The 21,305-nt window shown below is 40.9% G+C and overlaps 1 protein-coding gene across 6 annotated transcripts in view; it reads right to left on the reverse strand.

The window, feature by feature from the left end:
- The window catches only part of LOC105493050 (adenylate cyclase 10), a 102,048-nt gene that overhangs the window by 74,846 nt on the left and 5,897 nt on the right, over window positions 1–21,305 (reverse strand). For 3 of the 6 annotated variants that reach the window (XR_011610810.1, XM_071075084.1, XM_071075094.1), the window contains exons 2-8: window positions 13,931–14,136; window positions 12,836–12,940; window positions 10,923–10,961; window positions 10,569–10,712; window positions 8,317–8,522; window positions 5,493–5,589; window positions 4,266–4,354 (exon numbers count right to left, since the gene is read on the reverse strand). Coding sequence is in view for 5 of the 6 variants with exons in the window: in XM_071075084.1 (XP_070931185.1) it covers window positions 4,266–4,354; window positions 5,493–5,589; window positions 8,317–8,522; window positions 10,569–10,712; window positions 10,923–10,961; window positions 12,836–12,940; window positions 13,931–14,078 (828 nt within the window). In the remaining variant the exon portion in view is untranslated. Of the gene's footprint in view, window positions 1–4,265; window positions 4,355–5,492; window positions 5,590–8,316; window positions 8,523–10,568; window positions 10,762–10,922; window positions 10,962–12,835; window positions 12,941–13,930; window positions 14,137–21,305 lie in introns of those variants that run through there. The other 3 variants (XM_071075088.1, XM_071075085.1, XM_071075089.1) reach the window with 3 other exon arrangements.

Genomic DNA, 21,305 nt, shown 5'->3' on the forward strand with positions numbered 1-21,305 from the left:
AGTATCAACTGAAATGATAATATGGTTTTTGTCCTTCATTCTGTAGATAAGACATATCACAGTGTTTGATTTGCATATGTTCAACCACCCTTGCATCCCTGGGATAAAATCCCACTTGATCATGATGGATGATCTTTTTAATCCAGTTTGCTAATATTTTGTTGAGGATTTTTACATCAACATTCATCAGAGATACTGGCCTGTAGCTTTCTTTTTTTGATGTACTTTTGTCTGGTTTTGGTATCAGGTAATACTGGCCTCGTAGAATGAGTTTGGAAATATTCCCTCCTCTTCTATTTTTCAGAGTAGTTTGAGTACGGTTGGTATTAGTTCTTCTTTAAGTGTTTGGTAGAATTCAGCAGTGAAGACTTCGAGTCCCAGGCTTTTCTTTGCTGGGAGATTTTTTATTATGGCTTCGATCTTGTTACGTGTTGTTCATCTGTTCAGGTTTTAGATTTCTTCAGGGTCCAATCTTAGTAGGATGCATGTGTATAGGAGTTTATCCATTTCTTCCAGATTTTCCAATTTATTGGCATATAGCTGCTCATAGTAGCCACGAATGATCCTTTGAATTTCTGTGGTATCAGTTATAATGTCTCCTCTTTCATTTCTGATTTTATTTATTTGGGTCTTTTCTCTTGTTTTCTTAGTTAGCATGGCTGAAAGTTTCTAAATTCCTTCTCTGTGTTATGTTGAATTTCTTTGAGTTCCTCAAACAGCTTTTTTGAATTACCTGTCTGAAAGGTCACATGTCTCTGTTTCTCTATCCTGGTGCCTTATTTAGTTCCTTTGTGAGGTCATGTTTTCCTGGATGGTTTTGATACTTGTGGAAGTTCGTCAGTGTCTGGACATTGAAGAGTTAGGTATTTATTGTAGTCTTTGACATTTAGCCTTGTTTGTACCTGTCCTTCTTGGGAAGGCTTTCCATATATTCAAAAAAACTTGGGTGTTGTGATCTAAGCCATATCTGCATTACAGAGCACCCCAAGTGCAGTAATGCTATAGTTCTTGCAGACTCATAGAGGTACCACCTTTGTGGTCTTAAATAAGATCCAGAAGGATTCTCTGGATTACCAGGCAGAGACTTTTGTTCTCTTCCCTTACTTTCTCCCAAACAAACGGAGTCTCTATTTCTCTGTGCTGAGCTGCTTGGAGCTGGGGGTGGAGTCATACAAGTACCCTTGTGGCTACCATCACTGAGACTGCACTGGGCCAGACCTGAAGCCAGCACAGCACTGGATATTGCCCAAGGCCCACTGTGACTACTACCAGGCTACCACCTATTTTTGTTCAAGGCCCTAGTGCTCTACAATCAGCAGGTGGCAAAGGCAGCCAGGCACGTGTCCTTTCCCTTCAGGGTGACGAGTTCCCTCAGGCCCCATACAGGTCCACAGATGCCATCTGCTAGTTTGGCTCTCTTATTTTTATAGTTAGGAATAAGAATAGCATGCTATGTAATTCAACCTTCTATTTTCATTAGGTTTTTTCTGGAATGTTTTCACATTCTATTCTACACTATGTTCAAACAAACTGAAATCAGTATCATTATCACCATTTTACTGATTAGATAACTGATGTATGGAGAAGTAACACAACTTTCCCAAGGTCACATAAGGACACAATACACTAGAACCCAAATCTCCAGACTCCTCATCCAACATTTATTTATTTATTTTTATATTTATGTATTTATTTATTTTTGAGACAGAGTCTTGCTCTGTCACATAGGCTGGAGTGCAGTGGCACAACATCGGCTCATTGCAACTTCTGCCTCCCGGGTTCAAGCGATTCTCCTGTCTCAGCCTCCTGAGTAGCTGAGATTACAAGTGTGCGCCACCACGACTGGTTAATTTTTGTATTTTTAGTAGAGTCAGGGTTTCACCATGTTGGTCAGGTTGGTCTTGAATTCCTGACCTTGTGATTCGCCACCTCGGCCTCCCAAAGTGCTGGGATTACAGGCATGAGCCATCGCACCTGGCTCATCCAACATTTAATCTGCCACACACTTCTGCCTCTCTGCGGTGGTATATTTCATTTCTTCTCTCCAACACAACAGGCACAGGAAAAGAAAGGAGAATGTTCCCAAATTATCCCTGCCAATCATCACTCCTGAATTTTGTTAATTAAGTACATAGCAAACCAATGGGGGAAAATCACTGCACTTTCTCCTCGAAATAGCACAGAAGTGTCAGATTCTCCAACGACAATGTGAAGCACATTTTCTAGATTAAAGAAGAATTGGTATAGGGAATAATGCAGCCATGCTTCCTAACTGCCTAGAAGGTCCTGGTTTCATGTAATTTTATTCTTTTTATAAAAGGGGTTTAATAATTTCTAATTAACCAATGTGCTGATTTCCTTCTTTCTTTCTTTCTTTCTTTCTTTCTTTCTTTAGAGAAGGGTCTCACTCTGTCCCGAAGGCTGGAGTGCAGTGGCGCCATCTCGGCTCACTGCAACCTCCATCTCCTTGTTCAAGTGATCCTCTCACCTCAGCCTCCTGAGTAGCTGAGGCTACAGGCACATGCCACCACACCCAACTAATTTTTGTATTTTTGTAGAGATGGGGTTTTGCCATGTTGTCAAGGCTGGTCTTGAACTCCTAGGCTCAAGTGATCCACCTGTCTGGGCCTCCCAAAGTGCTGGGATTACAGGCATGAGTCTGGCCTTGATTTTTCAAATAAAATCATTCACAAGTAAATAAAAAACTTCTGTCAGACTATGTATTCTGAGCTTTGGCTTGGAAAAGAGGACTACAGTATCTTTAAGGACTTCTCTTCTTTGGGTGCAGGGGCTGGTTTTGGGAAAGTTGTAAAAGGTTGTCTTTGGTCTTGTTTTCAACCCTCTTAGCTGTACCTCTTCACCAGGTAAACATTTTTCCTACCTGGAATTTTCCCAGTGACTCACAGAGTCCATCTTATATTCCATTGCTAAAGACCTTGTTTTCAGCTGGTTGCAATTAAAGAAGCATAATGTATTATAGCTCTTGAGAATGGCTAGGGGAGAATGGGGTGACTTTTTTAAGCTTCGAAAGCCATAAAGAATCAAGTAATTGCAGGCACTAGGGGTAATGTTTTTACAGTGGGCTGAAGTGGCAGGGTGCATTCTGAGACCTCTCCAATTCACTTATGAAGGCAGCTACCCACTGGACAGGACTTTGTTACAAAGATTTCCTCCAGGACACAACAGCATTTTGATGGGACTAAGTATCAAAGCAGGCATATATTAGGAGGGTGGATAGCCTGTCAAAAATTGTAGAATTCAGACAGACCAGGGTTCAAATCCTAGCTATATCTTTTACTTGACAACCTCAGGAAAGGTTGTAGTGTTCTCTGGGTCTCAGTTTTCTTATACATATAAAATGGGGATAAAAATATCTACCAAGGACTGTAAAGAATAAATACATGAACTAGCAGAGTGACTGGCATATGGTGAGCGGTCAGAGACAGTTATTATTCACATGGATTAATAAATTTGAGAGAATCAAGATTAAGAGAATAAAAAGAGAAAACACTGGAGGGTGGAGGTAGCTCAGAGTATACTTATTACCTGCATTGTTAAATCTCAAAACTTAAGATCTAATGCAAATGACTTGGAGAAATAGTGTGCCAATGTTTATCCACTTGAAGTCTTTCTGCAATGTGGCATACAGAAAGGGTGCCCACATGTTCTTATATGCTTGCAACAGCTCCCATTTGCCCAATTATATAAGCAACGCAGTCTTATTTTATGCCTGTTGTCAGATTATAATTGTGAATAATGCCCTCTTTTAAAGTACTGAGATTTGAACAATGAATTTCACAGTCACCTACACATAGAGAATGTCTTTTTAGGCTCAGCGTGGTGGCTTATGCCTGTAATCCCAGCACTGTGGGAGGGTGAGGCGGGCAGATCACTTCAGGTCAGGAGTTTGAGACCAGTCGGGCCAACATGGTGAAACTCCATCTCCACTAAAAATACAAAAAGTTAGCTGGGTGTGGTGGCACATGTGGGAGGCTGAGGCGGGGGAATTACTTGAACCCGGGAGGCGGAGGTTGCAGTGAGCTGAGATCATGCCGCTGCACTTCAGCCTGGGTGACAGAGTGAGACTCTGTCTCAAAAAAAAAAAAAAAAAAAAAAAAAGAAAGAAAAAAAAAGGAAGTCTTTTTATTTTAATAGAACATTTTACTATTTACTAGTAGCTGCTGGGTTTTTTACTTAAATCTTAAAACTCCAGCTGTCCAGATCCCTGACATCCCCAAAGCCTATAAATTCAATTATGAAAATACCTGCTTCAAAATGCTTTCCATCACATATTTTTGTAGGGACATCTCCAGTTCAGGATCAGGCTTCAGCGTGCACGCAAGCCTCAGGAGGTCTAAGAAGGCAGAAGGAGGGCGCAGGCTCAGAGAGGGAAGTTTGGCTCTGCAGTGCTAGCCAGAGGAGTCTCCCAGTCCCTATTCTCTTGGGCATTGGGCCGTCCTGTCTTTACAGTTGTCAGGAGACTCTGGGACACCTAGGGGCCAGGTATGGTGGCTCACGCCTGTAATCCCAGCACTTTGGGAGGCCGAAGAGGGTGGACCACGAGGTCAGGAGATTGAGATCATCCTGGCTAACACGGGGAAACCCTGTCTCTACTAAAAATACAAAAAATGAGCCAGGCGTGGTGGCGGGGGCCTGTAGTCCCAGCTACTCGGGAGGCTGAGGCAGGAGAATGACGTGAACCCGGGAGGCGGAGCTTGCAGTGAGCCAAGATTGTGCCACTGCACTTCAGCCTGGGCGACAGAGTGCGACTCCGTCTCAGAAAAAAAAAAGAAATTGGAAGGAAACTAAGCAAAGATTACTGAAAATAGGTGATTTGAGAAGTAAAGGCAAAACTGGAAAAGAATAATACTCTTGAACCCAAGGAAAAAGGAGAAGGTAGTGTCCAAGAAGAGTGTAAGCTACGGTCAACCACCTAGGATGAGGCCTGAGAAGAGGTCACCTGGTTTGGCAAATTAATGGTCCTTGGTGGCCTTGACATAAACAGTCTCAGTAGACAGCAGAGGACCAGGGCAGAAGATAGATGGCAGCGGTGCAAGATTGAAGAGCAGGTGAGCATAGACATCAAGGTGATTGCAATCAATATTTATTGGATGAATAAATAAAGAAGGGGATACGAGAACAGGTATAAATACATTTACAGATTACTTTTCTGAGAAGTTTATTGGTGAAGGTTAGGAGGGGAAAGCAGCACACAAAGAAGCTTTACTTTTTCTTTTATCCTAGGGGATACTTATTAATGTTTGATGGATGAGGGAAAGGAGTCAGTGCCTAGGGAGAGGTGGAGAGTATGGGGAGTGTCATACTTAGAACTGCTGTCCCAGAGAATGAGAAGTAGGTACCCTTTGTGTGCTGATAAGGACCAGGAGCTGTGTTGAGGAGCTCACCCACTAGTAATGAAGCTATTGGCATTGGTATAAGACCCTACTGACCACTGGTAGAGGCGAAGGCGTTTTTCCATGGTGGGTACTTACTTTTGTGCTTACCAGAAGGATAATAATTCATGAAGGTCATACACTTTGTGAAAAATTCATCAAAATTAAAAGAAGAGGGTGGTTTTAAGAAGTTAACCTAAATAAAAGAAAATGAGAAGTTTTCAGTTATTCTGAGAACCGTTTAATCCTTCGGAGTATAATTTCTCTGCAGAAAGTCAGAGAGTATGCTTTTGACTGCACAGTGATTGGCACACTTAAAACACCAAAAATCTTTTGTAAAATTGAAATTTTAAATTAAAAATTTAAAAAGTCTTTCCAATTACAGTATTCACTCAGATCTCAATGTTTGGTATATGCACAGAGAGGGTCATTCCAAGGGGGACTACTCTTATACTTTTCCACCCTTAGAACTTTTTCCTGCTTTTTTCTTTCATAACATTTTAATTCAAATGAAACCTGGTTAAACTGCACACCATTTCTTTCTCATAAGTGTTAAAGGACGGGGGCTGATGGCCAAAAAGAAATTAGGAGCATCACCAGTCATAAGACATCAAGATCATGAGACGCATGTGATGACACACTGAGAATGGCACGACCTCACTTTTGTGGTATTCTTGCAAAAAAAAAAAAAAAAAAAAAAAAAAAGCATAAACTTAGTCCAATAAAGAGAAAACATCAGGCCTGTAATCCCAGCATTTTGGGAGGCTGAGGTGGGCAGATTGCTTGAGCTCAGGAGTTTGAGACCAGCCTGGGTAACAATGGTGAAATCCTGTCTCTACCAAAAATACAAAAAAAAAAAAAAAAAAAAATTAGCCAGGCGTAGTGGTACAGGTCTGTGGTCCCAGTTACTCAGGAAGCTGTGGTGGGAGAATTGCTTGGGACTGGGAGTTAGAGGTCACAGTGAGCTGAGATCATGCCGCTGCACTACCCTCTGGGTGACAGACTCCACCTCAAAAAAAAAAAAAAAATATATATATATATATATATATATAGAGAGAGAGAGAGAGAGAGAGAGAAAGAGAGACAGAGAGAGAGAGAGAAAGAGAAAACATCAGGCAAAACTAAACAGAGAGATGTTTGACAAAATAACTGACAACTCTCAAGTGTCAAGGTCATAAAAGACAAGGAAAGACTGAAGTGCTATTACAGACTGCAGGAGACTAAGCAAAAATAACAAAATGTAATGTGAGATCATGCATACAGTCCTGGAACATTCCACTAACGACCACAGTGGGAAAACTGGTGACATTCAAATAAGGTCTTTAGTGAGTAGTATTGTACCAATGTTAATTTCCTGGTTTTGACTATTGCACTCTTGTTATGAAAGATGTTAACATTAGGGGAAGGTAGGTGAGGGATATATGGAAACTCTATTATTTTTTCAACTTTTCTGTAAGTCTAACATGAATTCAAAGTTAAAACAATTTTTAAAGGTTATAAAGAATGATTGAAGAGAGGCTGGGCACGGTGGCTCACACCTATAATCCCAGCACTTTGGGAGGTTGAGGTGGGTGGATCACAAAGTCAGGAGTTCAAGACCAGCCTGGCCAAGATGGTGAAACCCCGTCTCTACTAAAAATACAAAAAATTAGCTGGGCGTGGTAGCGGGCATCTGTAATCCCAGCTACTCAGGAGGCTGAGGTAGGGAATTGCTTGAACACGGGAGGCGGAGGTTGCAGTGAACCGAGATCGCGCCATTGCACTCCAGCCTGGGCAACAGAGCGAGACTCTGTCTAAAAAAAAAAAAAAAGAATGATTGAAGAGGATGGGAATGGGCTATTGCTATGAGCCAGCTACGCCATGCAGGCTGGGTATGTCTTGCTGGAAGAGTGAGGAGGGGGTGGTGGTGGTGAGGGTTGTAGGCTGATGCATGAGTGTGGGAGTGCCTCCCATCTTGGCCAGCATCTGCACAGATTCTTTTTTTCTTTCTTTCTGCCGTGTAGTCCCGTTCCTTTGGTTCATCTAGCAGCACATCTTTCTTCCACTTTCTTTTTTTTTTTTTTGAGACGGAGTCTCACTCTGTCACCCAGGCTGGAGTGCAGTGGCCAGATCTCAGCTCACTGCAAGCTTCGCTTCCCGGTTTTACGCCATTCTCCTGCCTCAGCCTCCCGAGTAGCTGCGACTACAGGTACCCGCCACCTCATCTGGCTAGTTTTTTGTATTTTTTAGTAGAGACGGGGTTTCACTGTGTTAGCCAGGATGGTCTCGATCTCCTGACCTCGTGATCCGCCCGTCTCGGCCTCCCAAAGTGCTGGGATTACAGGCTTGAGCCACTGCGCCTGGCCTTTCTTCCACTTTCATACCCTAAAAGCACAGCTTTTCTAATTGGCCATATCCCAGGGACAGTTCTGCTTATAGTCAATCTGCAACTTAACCACAATGTTTTCTACTAGGCAGAGCCACAGGAAAAGTCTCGCTTCTATCACTGAACTTCGCCACACTTGCTCAACTCCAATCTTTACCCTCAGTGATCCCTCACCCTGGGTTAGGAGGGTGTTGGGTAAAGAAAGTGAGGATCAATGACAGCCTTTAAAACTATTCCCCTCTGCTCCCGGGTGAACTGGCAGACCCTTCTGGTTCCTTAAGCTAGGTCACTAGCCCCTCAAAAGGCCTCAATCCCCAAATTCCATATCCTCAGTTACCCACAAAGAAGCCTAATCATTTCCTCCTCAAGCTAACCAGCCTTGGCTCCTCCCAGAGGAGCTGCCTCGGACTAAAGTGTCCTTAGCCTAACCCAGACTGACGCCATCCCAATCTCCAACCCAGGAGCTTTATGAAACCAGCGTGCCCAGCGACTGTTCTGGCAGGGTGCCTCTGTTACAGGCTGGCAGAACTTTTCTGCCAGTAGCGGCATCACACTCACCTTAACCGCTCTCTGATCTGGAATGCTCTCAGTTTCAATCATGCTCCGGTCACAAAGCTGCCAGCAGTTTGGTGACAGAATAACATCATTCATCTGAGCCATGTTCTGTGCAAGACGCACATCGTCCACTGCCTGACCAATCACCAGAAAGTGGCTGTGTGTTTCATCTCCAAAGACCAACATGCTGATGTGGCCAGCAGCCAGTCCTGGCAAGAAGGCAAGGAATAGGTTTGCACAAGAAGTTCTGGATTATTTCCCAGCAGCACAGGTTCTTGGAAAAATCTTAATCTTTGTGGGACTATACTATCTCAGAGCAAAATCTCACTTCTAAAACTTTACATAGGAATTATGGCATACCTCTTTTGGGCTCGGGCCTTCCAAAACTCCCCTTCTTCCAAAGCTAGAAAGTTCTACCACCAATTTTTGCCTATCTGTAACATTTTTCTCCCTACATGGTCCTACCAGTCCCCAAAGGTATTTTTACCTTTTCTTCAATTATGTATACTTAAGGGCAACAGGGAATACTTTTAATAATTCTTATTTTGGGATAATTTGCATTTTAGCAGAGATTGAAGCTGTAACTAAAAATAATCCCTTAGGGTCGAATTTTAGACAACAGAGGGTGGGGAAAAGAAGTACGCATTTGACAGTTACACATCCCATCCCAACAACAGTTTCTCTCATTGTTTTTAAGTTGGTAAATGAAAGTTTTGGTACCCGAGTGACAGAAGACGTCTAACTGTATAACACGACACGTACACAAAATATATGTATAAATGAACTATAAGTGACACACATTTCTTTTAAGTGACTGTAATACAATCAAAGTTTATTTTTTATCTTCGCTCTCTGCTGTACTGATTTGTCAAGGCTGATTTCCCCCTGATACTACATACAGTTTGTTTTCTATCTGAAACACACTGATGTTCGGACTTACTCTAAAAAAAGGTGCTGGGACCCACCTCTCTAACAGCCAATCAGCATGCAAGAGGGGGCTGGGTTCCCATCCTTCTCAAGAAGGATAACACATCAGACTCCTTGGGTGCTAACTTAGAAAAAATATTCAGTATTATATAACTTTGATTTTTTTTTCCAACAAAATATTTAACTTCTTTGGATTTTTTTTTTTTTTTTTTTTTTTTGAGATGGAGTTTCACGCTTGTAGCCCAGGCTGGAGTGCAATGGCGCCATCTTGGCTCACTGCAACCTCTGCCTCGTGGATTCAAGTGATCCTCCTGCCTCAGCCTCCCGAGTAGCTGAGATTACAGGCACCCGCCATCACGCCTGGCTAATTTTTGTATTTTAGTAGAGATGGGGTTTCACCATGTTGGTCAGGCTGGTCTCAAACTCCCAACCTCAGGTGATCTACCCACCTTGGCCTCCCAAAGTGCTGGGATTACAGGTATGAGCCACTGCACTCGGCCTTATTTGGAAATTTTTAACAATATCAAAAGTGGGCCTAGGTTGAAGAAGGCTGAGAAACAGTTAATTGTGTAACTGCTGATGATCCCACCAGGTACGACATGTGAGAATTCTAAGTTTTGCAAAGTTTAGTTAGGCAGAAGCTAACACTAACAGCACCAACCATAACTCTAGCTGTTACTCATTACTTATACCTCTCAGAATCTCGTTTTTCATCTTTGAAATGGATACAATGATGCCTATATCTCAGGACTGTGATATAATGTGGGTAATATTTGCACATGCATAGTGTGTAATGTCTGCAATGTAATAAGGAAGTATGTGTGATTGTTACTATAAGTATAACCTTAAGAAGCCTTGTATAAAGCTGGAGCTGTGCTGCAGGCTGACCTGTTAAGCTTTTCCTGCACATCATTCTTATGAGGTAGGGGGTGACCAATCTCATGCCATTGCTGAAACTATGTGATGGCAAGCTAGTCTCTATTTTGTTTTATACTGTACGACCTTGACAAGCAGCAAGATGGAATAATAATAAAAGCAGTAGCAGTAACAAAGACTATTTTGTTGAGTGGTTCCTATGCATCAACTACCATGCCAACTAATTTACTTTTTGTAATAGCTTATTAGATAGATATTATGTAGCCCAAATTCTCTCAACTGGTATGTGAGGAAGCCAAAATTCACATTCTGATTGTCCTGATTCCAAAGTCCAGGGCATCATGGGGCTGAGCCACCATGTTCTACTACTTCTCTTTGGGAGAGAGAGATGCCCCAGGAGTCAAGACCCCTATCCCAACTGCCATAGGATTTATTCCTTCTCAAATGCTTACCTATCTTGACTCGGATGTCTAGGCCTTCTTCAGACTCCTGGGTCTCAAACAATCCATGGATCTCCAGGCTACATTTAATTGCCACTGTGATAATGTTTTTCAGCTGCTTTCGCTCCACCCTCCACAGGGCTAGCAGTGCATCACCTTCAGAGAGAGACATGCCGCGGGCTTTTGACCTGCCCTGGGGATCAATCTATTTTGTATGAGATCTGTATAGAAACTTACTCATCAAGCATTCCTCAGCCTATCTCCTGGCCACTGCCTTCTCTAGGATGCCTCCTTTGTCCCCAGCACAGAAGCACAGGCATCTCAGCATTCCTTTCTTACCCCTCCTATCTTAGTAAGCCCCCATACCTGCAAACTTCAGGATGTCTCCTCCAAAAATCAACACTTCTGAGAAAAAACAACAACAAATTAAATCAAACACTGATTCCTTAAAAGCAGTTAAAAAAAAATCATTTGTTGTTAGTGGAATAGAAACTAGGTCAAAAGAACAGTGATTCAGAGAATAGACTTATACTAAAGATCTCATCCCAGACAAGCCACTTAACCCATTTGAGTCTGTTTCCTCAAGTGGAGAATGAATACGTGGAACCAGTGTACGTCTATGCTCCATTTCTGTGAATGGGGAAAGAAAGGAGAAAGACATGTAGGGTTTCTGATGAGGTCTGAAGACAGCTGCCCTCTGATGAGGTCTGAAGACAGTTGCCCTCCTCCCACGATAATGGAATGCTTTTAATTAATTTATTGATCAATATATGTTATAGGCTGGGGCTTGCGTAAGCATGGGTGGGTGGATGAATGACAGGACTCCACAGAAACTAGGAGTCAGGGAATGGGAAAATCACAACCATAGTCACTTGCATTTTTGGTTATTACTAACTTTGTATTTTGTTTATTTAGACTGTATGGCGTAAATGGCCATTCTCTCTTTTCGTTATGCATCATCATGGATTGGCTAAGCACCTGTTGTGCCAAGTCAGATGCAGAAAGGAATCAACCATAGTTCCTGCTTTTATGAAGCATTAAATTTTGTCTAGTGGGTAACATCAAGATATTACTAAGGAACTCAGAGCCTGATAAAACACTAGGCCAGGAGTTCGCCATAACAGAGTAAACCGTTGTCTTCAAGAATTGTTGGAATTAACAATGCAAACAAGATGGCAGGCAGAGGTTGACAAGGGAACTAAAGTTTTCAGTTTACTCTAAGTGCTTCAGCATCCATCATTAGGAGACAATTTATTGAGAAGTTAATTATAAATCATTTATCTACTCATACAACAATCTCTTAATGACTATCTTTGGGTTATATAGATGCTGGCTTTTAAAAATACTTGGATAGGCCAGGCGCGGTGGCTTACGCCTATAATCCCAGCACTTTGGGAGGCCAAAGTGGGAGGATCACCTGAGGTCAGGAGTTCGAGACCAGCCTGTCCAACATGGTAAAACCCCATCTCTACTAAAAAAAAAATACAAAATTGCTGGGCATGGTGGCACACGCCTGTAATCCCAGCTACTTGGGTGGCTGAGGCAGGAGAATCGCTTGAACCTGGGAGGCAGAGGTTGCAGTGAGCCGAGATCATGCCACTGCACTCCAGCCTGGGAGACAGAGTGAGACTCTGGTTCAAAAAATAAATAAATAAATAAATAAATAAATAAAAATAGCTGGGCACCGTTGGCTCTTGCCTGTAATCCCAGCACTTTGGGGGGCTGCTGAGGCGGGTGGATCACTTGAGGTCAGAAGTTTGAGACCAGCCTGGCCAACATGGTGAGACCCCATCTCTACTAAAAATACAACAAGTAGTCGGGCGTGGGGGTGGGCGCCTGTAATCCTAGCTACTCAGGAGGCTGAGGCATGAGAATTGCTTGAACCCAGGAGGTGAAGGTTGCAGTGAGCCAAGATTGTGCCACTGCACTCCAGCCTGGGCGACAGAGCAAGACTCTGTCTCTAAATAAATAAAAATAAATACTTGGATATGTCATATAGTTAAAAGTATTACTACTACAGTTCTTTTAAAAGCAGTTTATAATTCAGCCCTCTAACACAAAATATCCCTTCCCTCAAATAGTCTGTATTAGTGAGGTTTGATTACGTTTATTTCTCCAATTATACTATATCATATTTCAAAAAAGACTGGTTTTATACACATTTCATGGGGAAGAGGAGGAGTGCTAAGCAATTGTACTCTATCAGGTTATAATTGACAACTACAGAAAAAACAATGAACTGAAATATTCTCAAGTCAGAAACCTATGGGAACACTTACTCTCCACTATTGCACTGATGTGGTAGTTGAGGATCTCCACCAACTGCTCAGCCCCTCTGTCCATGTACATGGCACTGCTGAACTTCTCAGTCATCGCAGTAAAACCTGGAATAAATGTGCAGCTGGTTTCTTTGGCTGCTTGGGGAAATCAAACAGAGCCAGAAGAGGACTACCCAGGAAGGCAGTGAGCCTCAGCTTTTTTTTTTTCAAGACAGAGTCTCGCTCTGTAGCCTAGGTTGGATTGCAGTGGCGTGATCTCGGCTCACTGCAACCTCTGCCTATCGGGTTCAAGCAATTCTCCTGCCTCCCCCTCCCAAGTAGCTGGGACCACAGGCATGCGCCACTATGTTTGGCTCATTTTTGTATTTTTAGTAGGGACGGGGTTTCACTGCATTAGCCAGGATGGTCTCGAACTCCTGAGCTTGTGATCCGCCTGCCTCAGCCTCCAAAAGTGCTGGGATTGCAGGCGTGAGCCACCACGCCTGGTGGCCTCAGCTTTTAAAAACAGGCAGAGTTTCTTCTTAGGGATCTTTGTGGCTGGTCAAGTGTCAGACATGCAGCCTCCTCTATCTATTATTTTAGGGGCCAGGAAAAGGCTCCAGATATATCTTTCTTCCGAATTCTCTACTGTACAGTGATAACTGCAACCTCTTTAACTGGGAATAAAATTTTCAGTCCGTGGTAACAAAATCACACACATTTCAAACACTTCTGAAGAGGTGGCAAGTTTATTAGTAAGATGTAAACATCATCTAGGGAGATCATTTCCTGAGGTCAGTTTTGACTGGGATGTGTGTGGGGCTTGGGGCTGGGGAGGATGAGTCAGTGAAGTTGGGGAAGAGACACAGGAGCAAAGAATGGAACTTGAGAATCTTAAAGATATGCCCACGACTGGCAGTGCTGGGTAAGGGAGGATGAGAGAGAGCCAGGGCCACAAACTATTTCCTCCCTCTTGTGTTCTCAATGGAGCATATCTGCTGTGACAGCCCAGGGCCTCCAGAATGGCCTCCCTACTCTGCAGTCAAGCTCTGCATGTGACTTCCCACGTGAGCCTGTTGCTCATCCATATTAAACAAACATCCCTTTTGCACTTGCCTGAAATATCAACAAACATCAGGACTCCATCAAAATAATCTATAAAGGGTCGCTCTGGGGAGAAATGTCCATAGACAATGAGGTCTGGTAAATGAGCTGCTATTCTGACTATGGGCCAGTCCTGGAATTCTTCTCTTGGAGTGTTCATGTTCGAGACAAATGTTCAGGATTTTATGGTGACAGGAAGCAGTCTCCAAATAGGTCTTCTAAAAAGAAAATTGAAATAGAGGAAATCTGATATATTCATTTGCTCATTTTCCTATTGCTCTTTCTCCATTTGTTTTGTTCTAACCTGTGGCCTGCTTATAGTGGTGAAAATGCCAGAGTTGTTGAGCCAAACTCCAAAACGGCCAGTTTCTATACAGAGGAAGAACCCTCCCACCCTGAACAGCTGTTGCAAAAGTGAGCACCATTACAAAGAGGCTGGGGTGAAAGAGGGTAGCTGAACGCCTCCACTCATTTGCCAGAAGGGGTAGGCCCTTGCAGGGCAAGTAGAGCTAAATAGGGCTGTTAGCTCTATTCACTCAGGCCAGACTTCTTTTTCTTCTGTCCTCATGTTTCCTTTTCCCCTCTCTCTACCTTGGTCTTTTACTTTTTTCTGTCTTTAAAAAAAAAAAAAAAATCAAGTGTAGATGTGATTTGTGTGTGTGAGTGTATTTATATGTAAGTGAGTATTAGAGTTTTGTATATAGGCAAGAGATTAAGCCTATAAAGGTATAATGTTAAATAAATAGAAGAAAAGAATTCAGAAGGGTGTGTGTGTGTGTGTGTGTGTGTGTGTGTGTGTGTGTGTGTGTGTGTGGCAGCTGGAAAGATGGAAGGCCTTAAGCTCTAAGTGGAAGGAAACGCTGAAATTTCAATTTGTTACCCAGTTAGTTCTGAGAAAACTAGGATTTCTTAAGGCCTTCCTGTAGCTGCCAGGACAGATGAAATGCTCATGCCTAAATGTTGTAAAAATCATGCTCTACCAGCCTGAACAGTAAAAGCAAACACCCTTTACTTTTTCAGAGCAATCCAAGTTACTGGAATAGGTTATACAGAAAATAAGAGGATTTGTTTTTTAAGAAAAGGAACTGTTATTTTTGGTTTACTTCTGACCAGCAGAGAGGAACTGGTTAGTAATTTCAGACAGACATAGGTCATATTGGGATATAGTAGAGTATTCAAGGAAAAAATTGAGACAGTCACTTATATCCCTTCAATTTAAGGGGAAGTATTTTAAAAATAACTCAGGGAAAAATATTTGTACATTTAACAGACAAACTTTAAAATGTATATAGTATACATTTAAAAATGTATTTAGTGTTCTAAAAAATGAGTGCTAAATGTTACATATTACATAGCCTTTAAAAGGAAAAGCCCTGGCAAACTCAAATGTTAAGAAGTGAACAAAAGAAAGAAGCATATAACTAAGGTTTAAAAAAAAAAAGGATAGCACTAAAAATGCAACAAAAGACCACAGCATGTGCCAGTAACAGTCAGTAGATAAAATTAAATCAAATAAATAACTTCAGATAGTAAATTTGGTGCTATATGAACTTTTAAGAAGTGAGAGGCTAGGCGCAGAAGCTTGCGCCTATAATCCCAGCACTTTGGGAAGCCCACAAAGTAGTGTTGCTTGAGCCCAAGTTCAAGACCAGCTTGGGCAACATAGTGAAATCTCATCTCTACAAAAAAAAAAAATTGCTGGATGTGGTGGTATGCGCCTGTAGTCCCAGCCATTCAGGAGGCTGAGGTGGGAGGACGGCTTAAGCCCAGGAGGTCAAGGCTGCAAGGAGCTGAGATCGTGTCACTGCACTCTATCCTAGGTGACAGAGTGAGACCCCATCTCTAAAATAATAATAATGATAATAATAAAAAGAAAGGTACAAGAAAATTGAATGTCCAGAATGAAAGACTTACAAAAAAATGCTAAAGTTAAGAAAACCCAGAGGGATTTTTAAAGGCTTTCTTGAAAACAAGGTAATTAATAAAAGAGGAATAAGGGCGAAGCTTAAGTATGGTGTTCTATACAACTTTTCTTTTGTTTCTACCTTCTCCACCATGGAGAATTGAAAAGTATAACAAGCATGGCTAGGAAAGAATTGAAATCCAAGATAAGTAGTGCTAAAGCACACAGTCATTTTAAATAAATTCTAGCTAGTCCCAGACAACATATATCTACAGATACTGAAAGAACTGACAGGTATAATGTGAGTATTCTCAAAAAACCATGGAGAACAAGAGATGGGCTGGAATACCATCTCTTCAGAAGAGATGGGCACATTCTCTTCTGAATTTCAAAAGATGAGGCTACTCGTGGATCCCAGAAAACACAGACCAGTAAACATAATGTATTTGTTGAGATAATACAGGTTATGTTTCCTTAACAAATACCTTTGAAATCTCAATGGCTTGAAATCACAAAGGCTTATTTCTTGTTCATTTCTTGCTCATACTGCATGTCCCTATGTGGGTCCCTTGAAGGCAAAAAAACCCTCTGTTTTTGCCTTCACTTTGGGACCCACGCTGGAACATTCTGGTTGTCAAGGTAGTGGGAAAGAGGATGTAGTGGAGTATACTCATTTTACTCCCAGAGTGACGTATTTCACTTTTCCTCATGGCATTGACCAAAGCAAATTACATGACCATGCCTAGTTTCAAGTAGGCAGGGAAGTGCACTCCTATCATGTGCACAATAGGAAAGAGAGTTGGAATATTTGGGAGCAGTCTCAGTGGTTATTTAGATTAGCAAGAGGTGATTAAAAGGAGTCAAATGGATTCAGAGCCAAGATCAAGCCAACATTATTTCCTTTTTTTGGAAGAGTTATTAAATTTTTAAATCAAGAGACTGCTATAGACAATGTATATATTGACTTTAAGGCATTTGGCCAAATTTTTCATATCCTTGTGAGTAAAATATACAAAATTATAGGAATAAAGAAAATATAATTGGCTGGTTAACAATCACACCTAATGGAAATTAATTAGTATTCTGGTGTCAACTCAGAGGTAAGCCTCCATGGGCATGATAGAGTACTTTGATAAAGATATAACTGGAAGTACGGCCATTATGGAAAACAATATAGAAATTCCTAAAAAATTAAAAATAGAACTACCATATGATCTAACAATCCCACATCTGGGTATATTCCCAAAGGAATTGAAATCAGTATGCCTGCACTCCCATGTTTATTTCAGCACTATTCACAATAGCCAAGATATGGAACCAACCCAAGTGTTCATCAACATATGAATGGATAAAGAAAACATTGGATAATATATACAACTGAGTACTGTTCAGACCTAAAACAGAAGGAAATCCTTTCTTGTATGATAGCATGGATGAACCTGGAGGGCCTTATGTTAAGTGAAATAAGCCAGACACAGAAAGACAAAAATATTGAATGATCTCACTTATATACGGAATCTAAAAAAGTCAAAATCATAGAAGCAGAGTAGAATGGTGGTGCCAGGGGCTGGGGATGGGTGGGGGGAATGAGATGTTGGTGGTTGAAGGATACAAAGTTTCAATTAGACAGGATGAAAAAGTTCTGGAGATCTAACCTAGAGCATGGTGAATACAGTTAATAAAGTATAATATACTTCAAAATGGCTAAGAGAGTAGATCTTAAATGTTCTCACCACACAAAAACGTTAAGTATGTGAGATGATATGTTAATTACCTTGATTTAATTATTTCATAATGTATACATATATTAAAACATCACATTGTACACCATAAATCTGTACAATTTTTGTCATTTTTGCCTTAATAAAGCTGAGGGAAAATAAAATTTGAAAATATAGTGAGAGAACTCATGCACTGATGTCAGAGCTAGGATCTTAATATATCGAAATCAACCAAAATAATGAAATTTCAAAAGAATAAGTGTGAAGTGCTGTATTTAGAATTTTTAACAAAATCAAATGCATAAGCACAAGGTGTTAAAAAACTAGATTTACTGCAAATTAATGCTATCTTTTAAAAAACTTTTATTGAAACATAACATACGTGTAGGAAAATGTACAAATCATAAGTGTATAACTTGAATTACTCTAAGGTGAGCAAATCCATGTAATATCCATTCATAGCAAGAAGAAAAACGTTACCAGCAGTCAAGAAGTTATTCTCATGCCACCTTCAAGTCACTACTCTTCTCTTCTCCCTGAAGGTAACCTTTCTTATTTCTAACAACATAGATCACCTTTGCCAGCTTTCAAACTTTATATAAATGAAATCATACTACATCTTTTGTGTTTGTGATATTCATCCATGTTGTTGTATATCAATAATTGTTGATTTTCAATGCTATATAGTATTCCATTGCCTGATTATACCACAAAACATTTATCCACTATACTGTTGACCTATGGGTTGTTCCCAGTTTTAGACCATTATGAATAATGGTGCTAAGAACATTCTTATATATGTGTTTTGGTGAACAGATGTATGCATTTCTCTTGGGTATATACATAGGAGTGGAATTGCTAGGTCATAGGATATACACATGTCCAACCCACAGCCTGTGGCCACATGCAGTCCAGGATGGCTTTGAATGCAGCCCAACACAAATTTGTAAACTTTCTTAAAACATTATGAGATTTTTTTGTGATTTTTTTTCTTAGCTCATCAGCTATCATTAGTATTATGTGTGGCCCAAGACAATTCTTCCTCTTCCAGTGTACCCCAGGGAAGCCAAAAGATTGGATACCCCTGCTTGAGTAGATCTTGCTAAACAGCTTTCCAAAGTAATGGTACCAACTTACACTCCCTCAGGCAAGGTTTGACAGTTCAGTTGCTACATATCTCAGCCAACACTTATTTTGTCAGTCTTTTCAAGTTTTAAGTCATCTTGCTAGGTAAGTGGTGGTGAGGAGACAGGCCATTTCTCTTACTGTCTCCTGTCTCTGAAGAGAAGGAGGAAGTAAAAGCTGAAGAACACAGGAATGAAGTCAGTGGCAATACCAGCCAGCGCCACTGATGACCAGGTCTGAGGTTAAAAGATTAACCCCCGATTCTAATCACATGTGCTATCTATAGATCTCAATCTATCATGACCCTTTCATGTGGAACCCCTTAGAATTGCAAGCCCTTAAAAGGGCCAGGAACTCTTTCTTCCCGGAGCTCGGTTCTTGAGATGCAAGTCTGCCAACGCTCCCTGCTGAATAAAGCCTCTTCCTTCTTTAACCTGGTGTCTGAGGGGTTTTGTCTATGGCTCGTCCTGCTACAATGGTATTTGTGGTTTTGTGTTTCCTTGTTGGTACTAAGGAGATTAAGCACCTTTTCATATGTTAATTAGCTATTTGGATGCAATGCTATTTTAAGATACATAAAAGTGTTCAAATCTAATCCAGAGGATTGAAGTTCATTGACCTCTTTAAAGTTCATTGACTCTGGAATGTGAGGAATTATGGGAGGGATTGGAAATAAGTCAGATAATTGTGACATTTTAGTTAAAATGGTAGTTGTCTTCAAATATTTGGGCTGAACTGTGAAAGTTGTGGGGTAAGTGGTGGACGTGGGGTAAGTAGGGGACATGGGTGTGTATGCAAAGTGTAATGTGGGACCCTGCAATCAAAGAACAACTTCCCTACCTTCTCCTTGAGGTAGAAATTTGGTTTGGATTAGCAAGATTAAAGTTCATGGGAGTGGGAGTTATGTAGTGGGAAAGGAAAGTTTGTATGTTTTTCTTTAGTGGAGAGAGCTAGTTATCCAAGAATAAGTGACCGTAAACAGTATGTTCTTTAGGCATGGGTGCTCTGAAGTGGCTTCTACAGATGTGCTGAGTAGCCAGAGAACTGAGATGGGACTGAGCAGAACTGAGCAGGACATAGCTCTATTCTTCCCTCTCCTGCCTCCAGCTCACTAGCTCAACTTTGATTTCATTAGCTACCAAACTTGTAAGATTGAAAGATTGAGCTAATAAAAATAGAGGATGCTCAGTTAAATTTGAATTTTTAAATAAACAACAATTTTTTAGTATAAATATATTCCAAACATTGCATTCTTTCTAGCAGCCTTACTATCAGCCTTTTCAATCTTGGCAACACCACACTCTCCTCACATGCACAGTAGAGACTGTTTTGCTAAAGTTGTTAACACTGGATGGAAAGTGGTTGTATTTATTCTTTGTTGCTCAGGATCAACTAGGATCAATGACTGGCAATCACTGAAGGACAAATATAAACAATGTAAGAATGAATGCTCAAACTGGGCGGTTTTAGGAAGTACTGGATAGCTATCTACCTGTGAGGGTAGAGGTATAAAAAGTAAAGTAGAGGTTCCTCTTCAAATTCCTTTCCTCCCTGTCTAATTAGGAATAAATAGTAACTTCTCTTAAAAGCAAAATTTATTCAAAGACCTGTGCTAACATTCTTAAATATCTGCTAGCCGTAATAAAGAAATCAATGTACTTTGTGTTCTTAGCTCCCACAATTTAGCCTAAATATTTGCCCTGGCATGCTTATACTGGTCCAAGCAAGCATTAGGTCATAGCCTGTTCCTCTTCCTTATTTAAAAGTGTTTTTACCTTTCTCAGCATTCCACAAGTTACCTCCTCCTTCCTTTGTTCTCCTCTACCTTTGCCTCTTTTAAAAGGTTCTAAGTTGCTAGCCAATCAATCAGGACAAATACAGAATGTGAGGTCCCGTTCCAGCCAATGGAAACCGGACACAGCAGCAGGGTGAACGCGTCAGGTTATAAATGACCCTGTCTCCTTTGTTCAGTGTACTTTCGTAGCAAAACTGCTGGCGAGTATACCCTTTCTGCAGGAAGTAAAAATGGCCTTACTAAATAAATTAAATTTATGTTAAAGTGCTATTTCTTTACGGCACTGGAGAACAAGCATTTCAAACAGAGGTGATTTTAGTCAGTGTAGAGATGAATTAGATGATTGCTAAGATTCTATTGTTTTAATTAAGGTGATGTGAATGAACTTGGACAGATTTTTCTGTTTATGATGACCAAACAAGGAAAGTAGGTGCATTTTGAGATGAAGATGGCATATGTAGATGTGAAACTAAAAGAAGAAAATTATAGGTTTAAAAGGCAGGGAGATCTAAAATGAATATCTGGGAGTTTCTTATGAACACCCATAAAAGACAATAGAAATTTTCTATTTTTGAAGATACAGTTTTCTGCTTTAAGTTCTGCAACATCACAAAATGATTAATGATAGCGATATTTACCTTTCTACCGGCACATACCACATTGTAAGTATAATTTATTATGACCTTTTTATGTGAAGTATTCTATTGTAGGAGTTATTAAGAAATTATTTTAGGCAGATAGAGTGGAAAAGGGGTTCTTGGGAAGTTTTCGTTTTTTAAAGCATCTCCAGAAAATTTCTTGTAAAGCCCTGGCTCTTAGATCCAGGCTGGCAACCTTTGATAT

The sequence above is a fragment of the Macaca nemestrina genome, chromosome 1 (genome assembly GCF_043159975.1).
Source record: "Macaca nemestrina isolate mMacNem1 chromosome 1, mMacNem.hap1, whole genome shotgun sequence".
In the NCBI taxonomy this organism is placed as follows: Eukaryota; Metazoa; Chordata; class Mammalia; order Primates; family Cercopithecidae; genus Macaca; species Macaca nemestrina.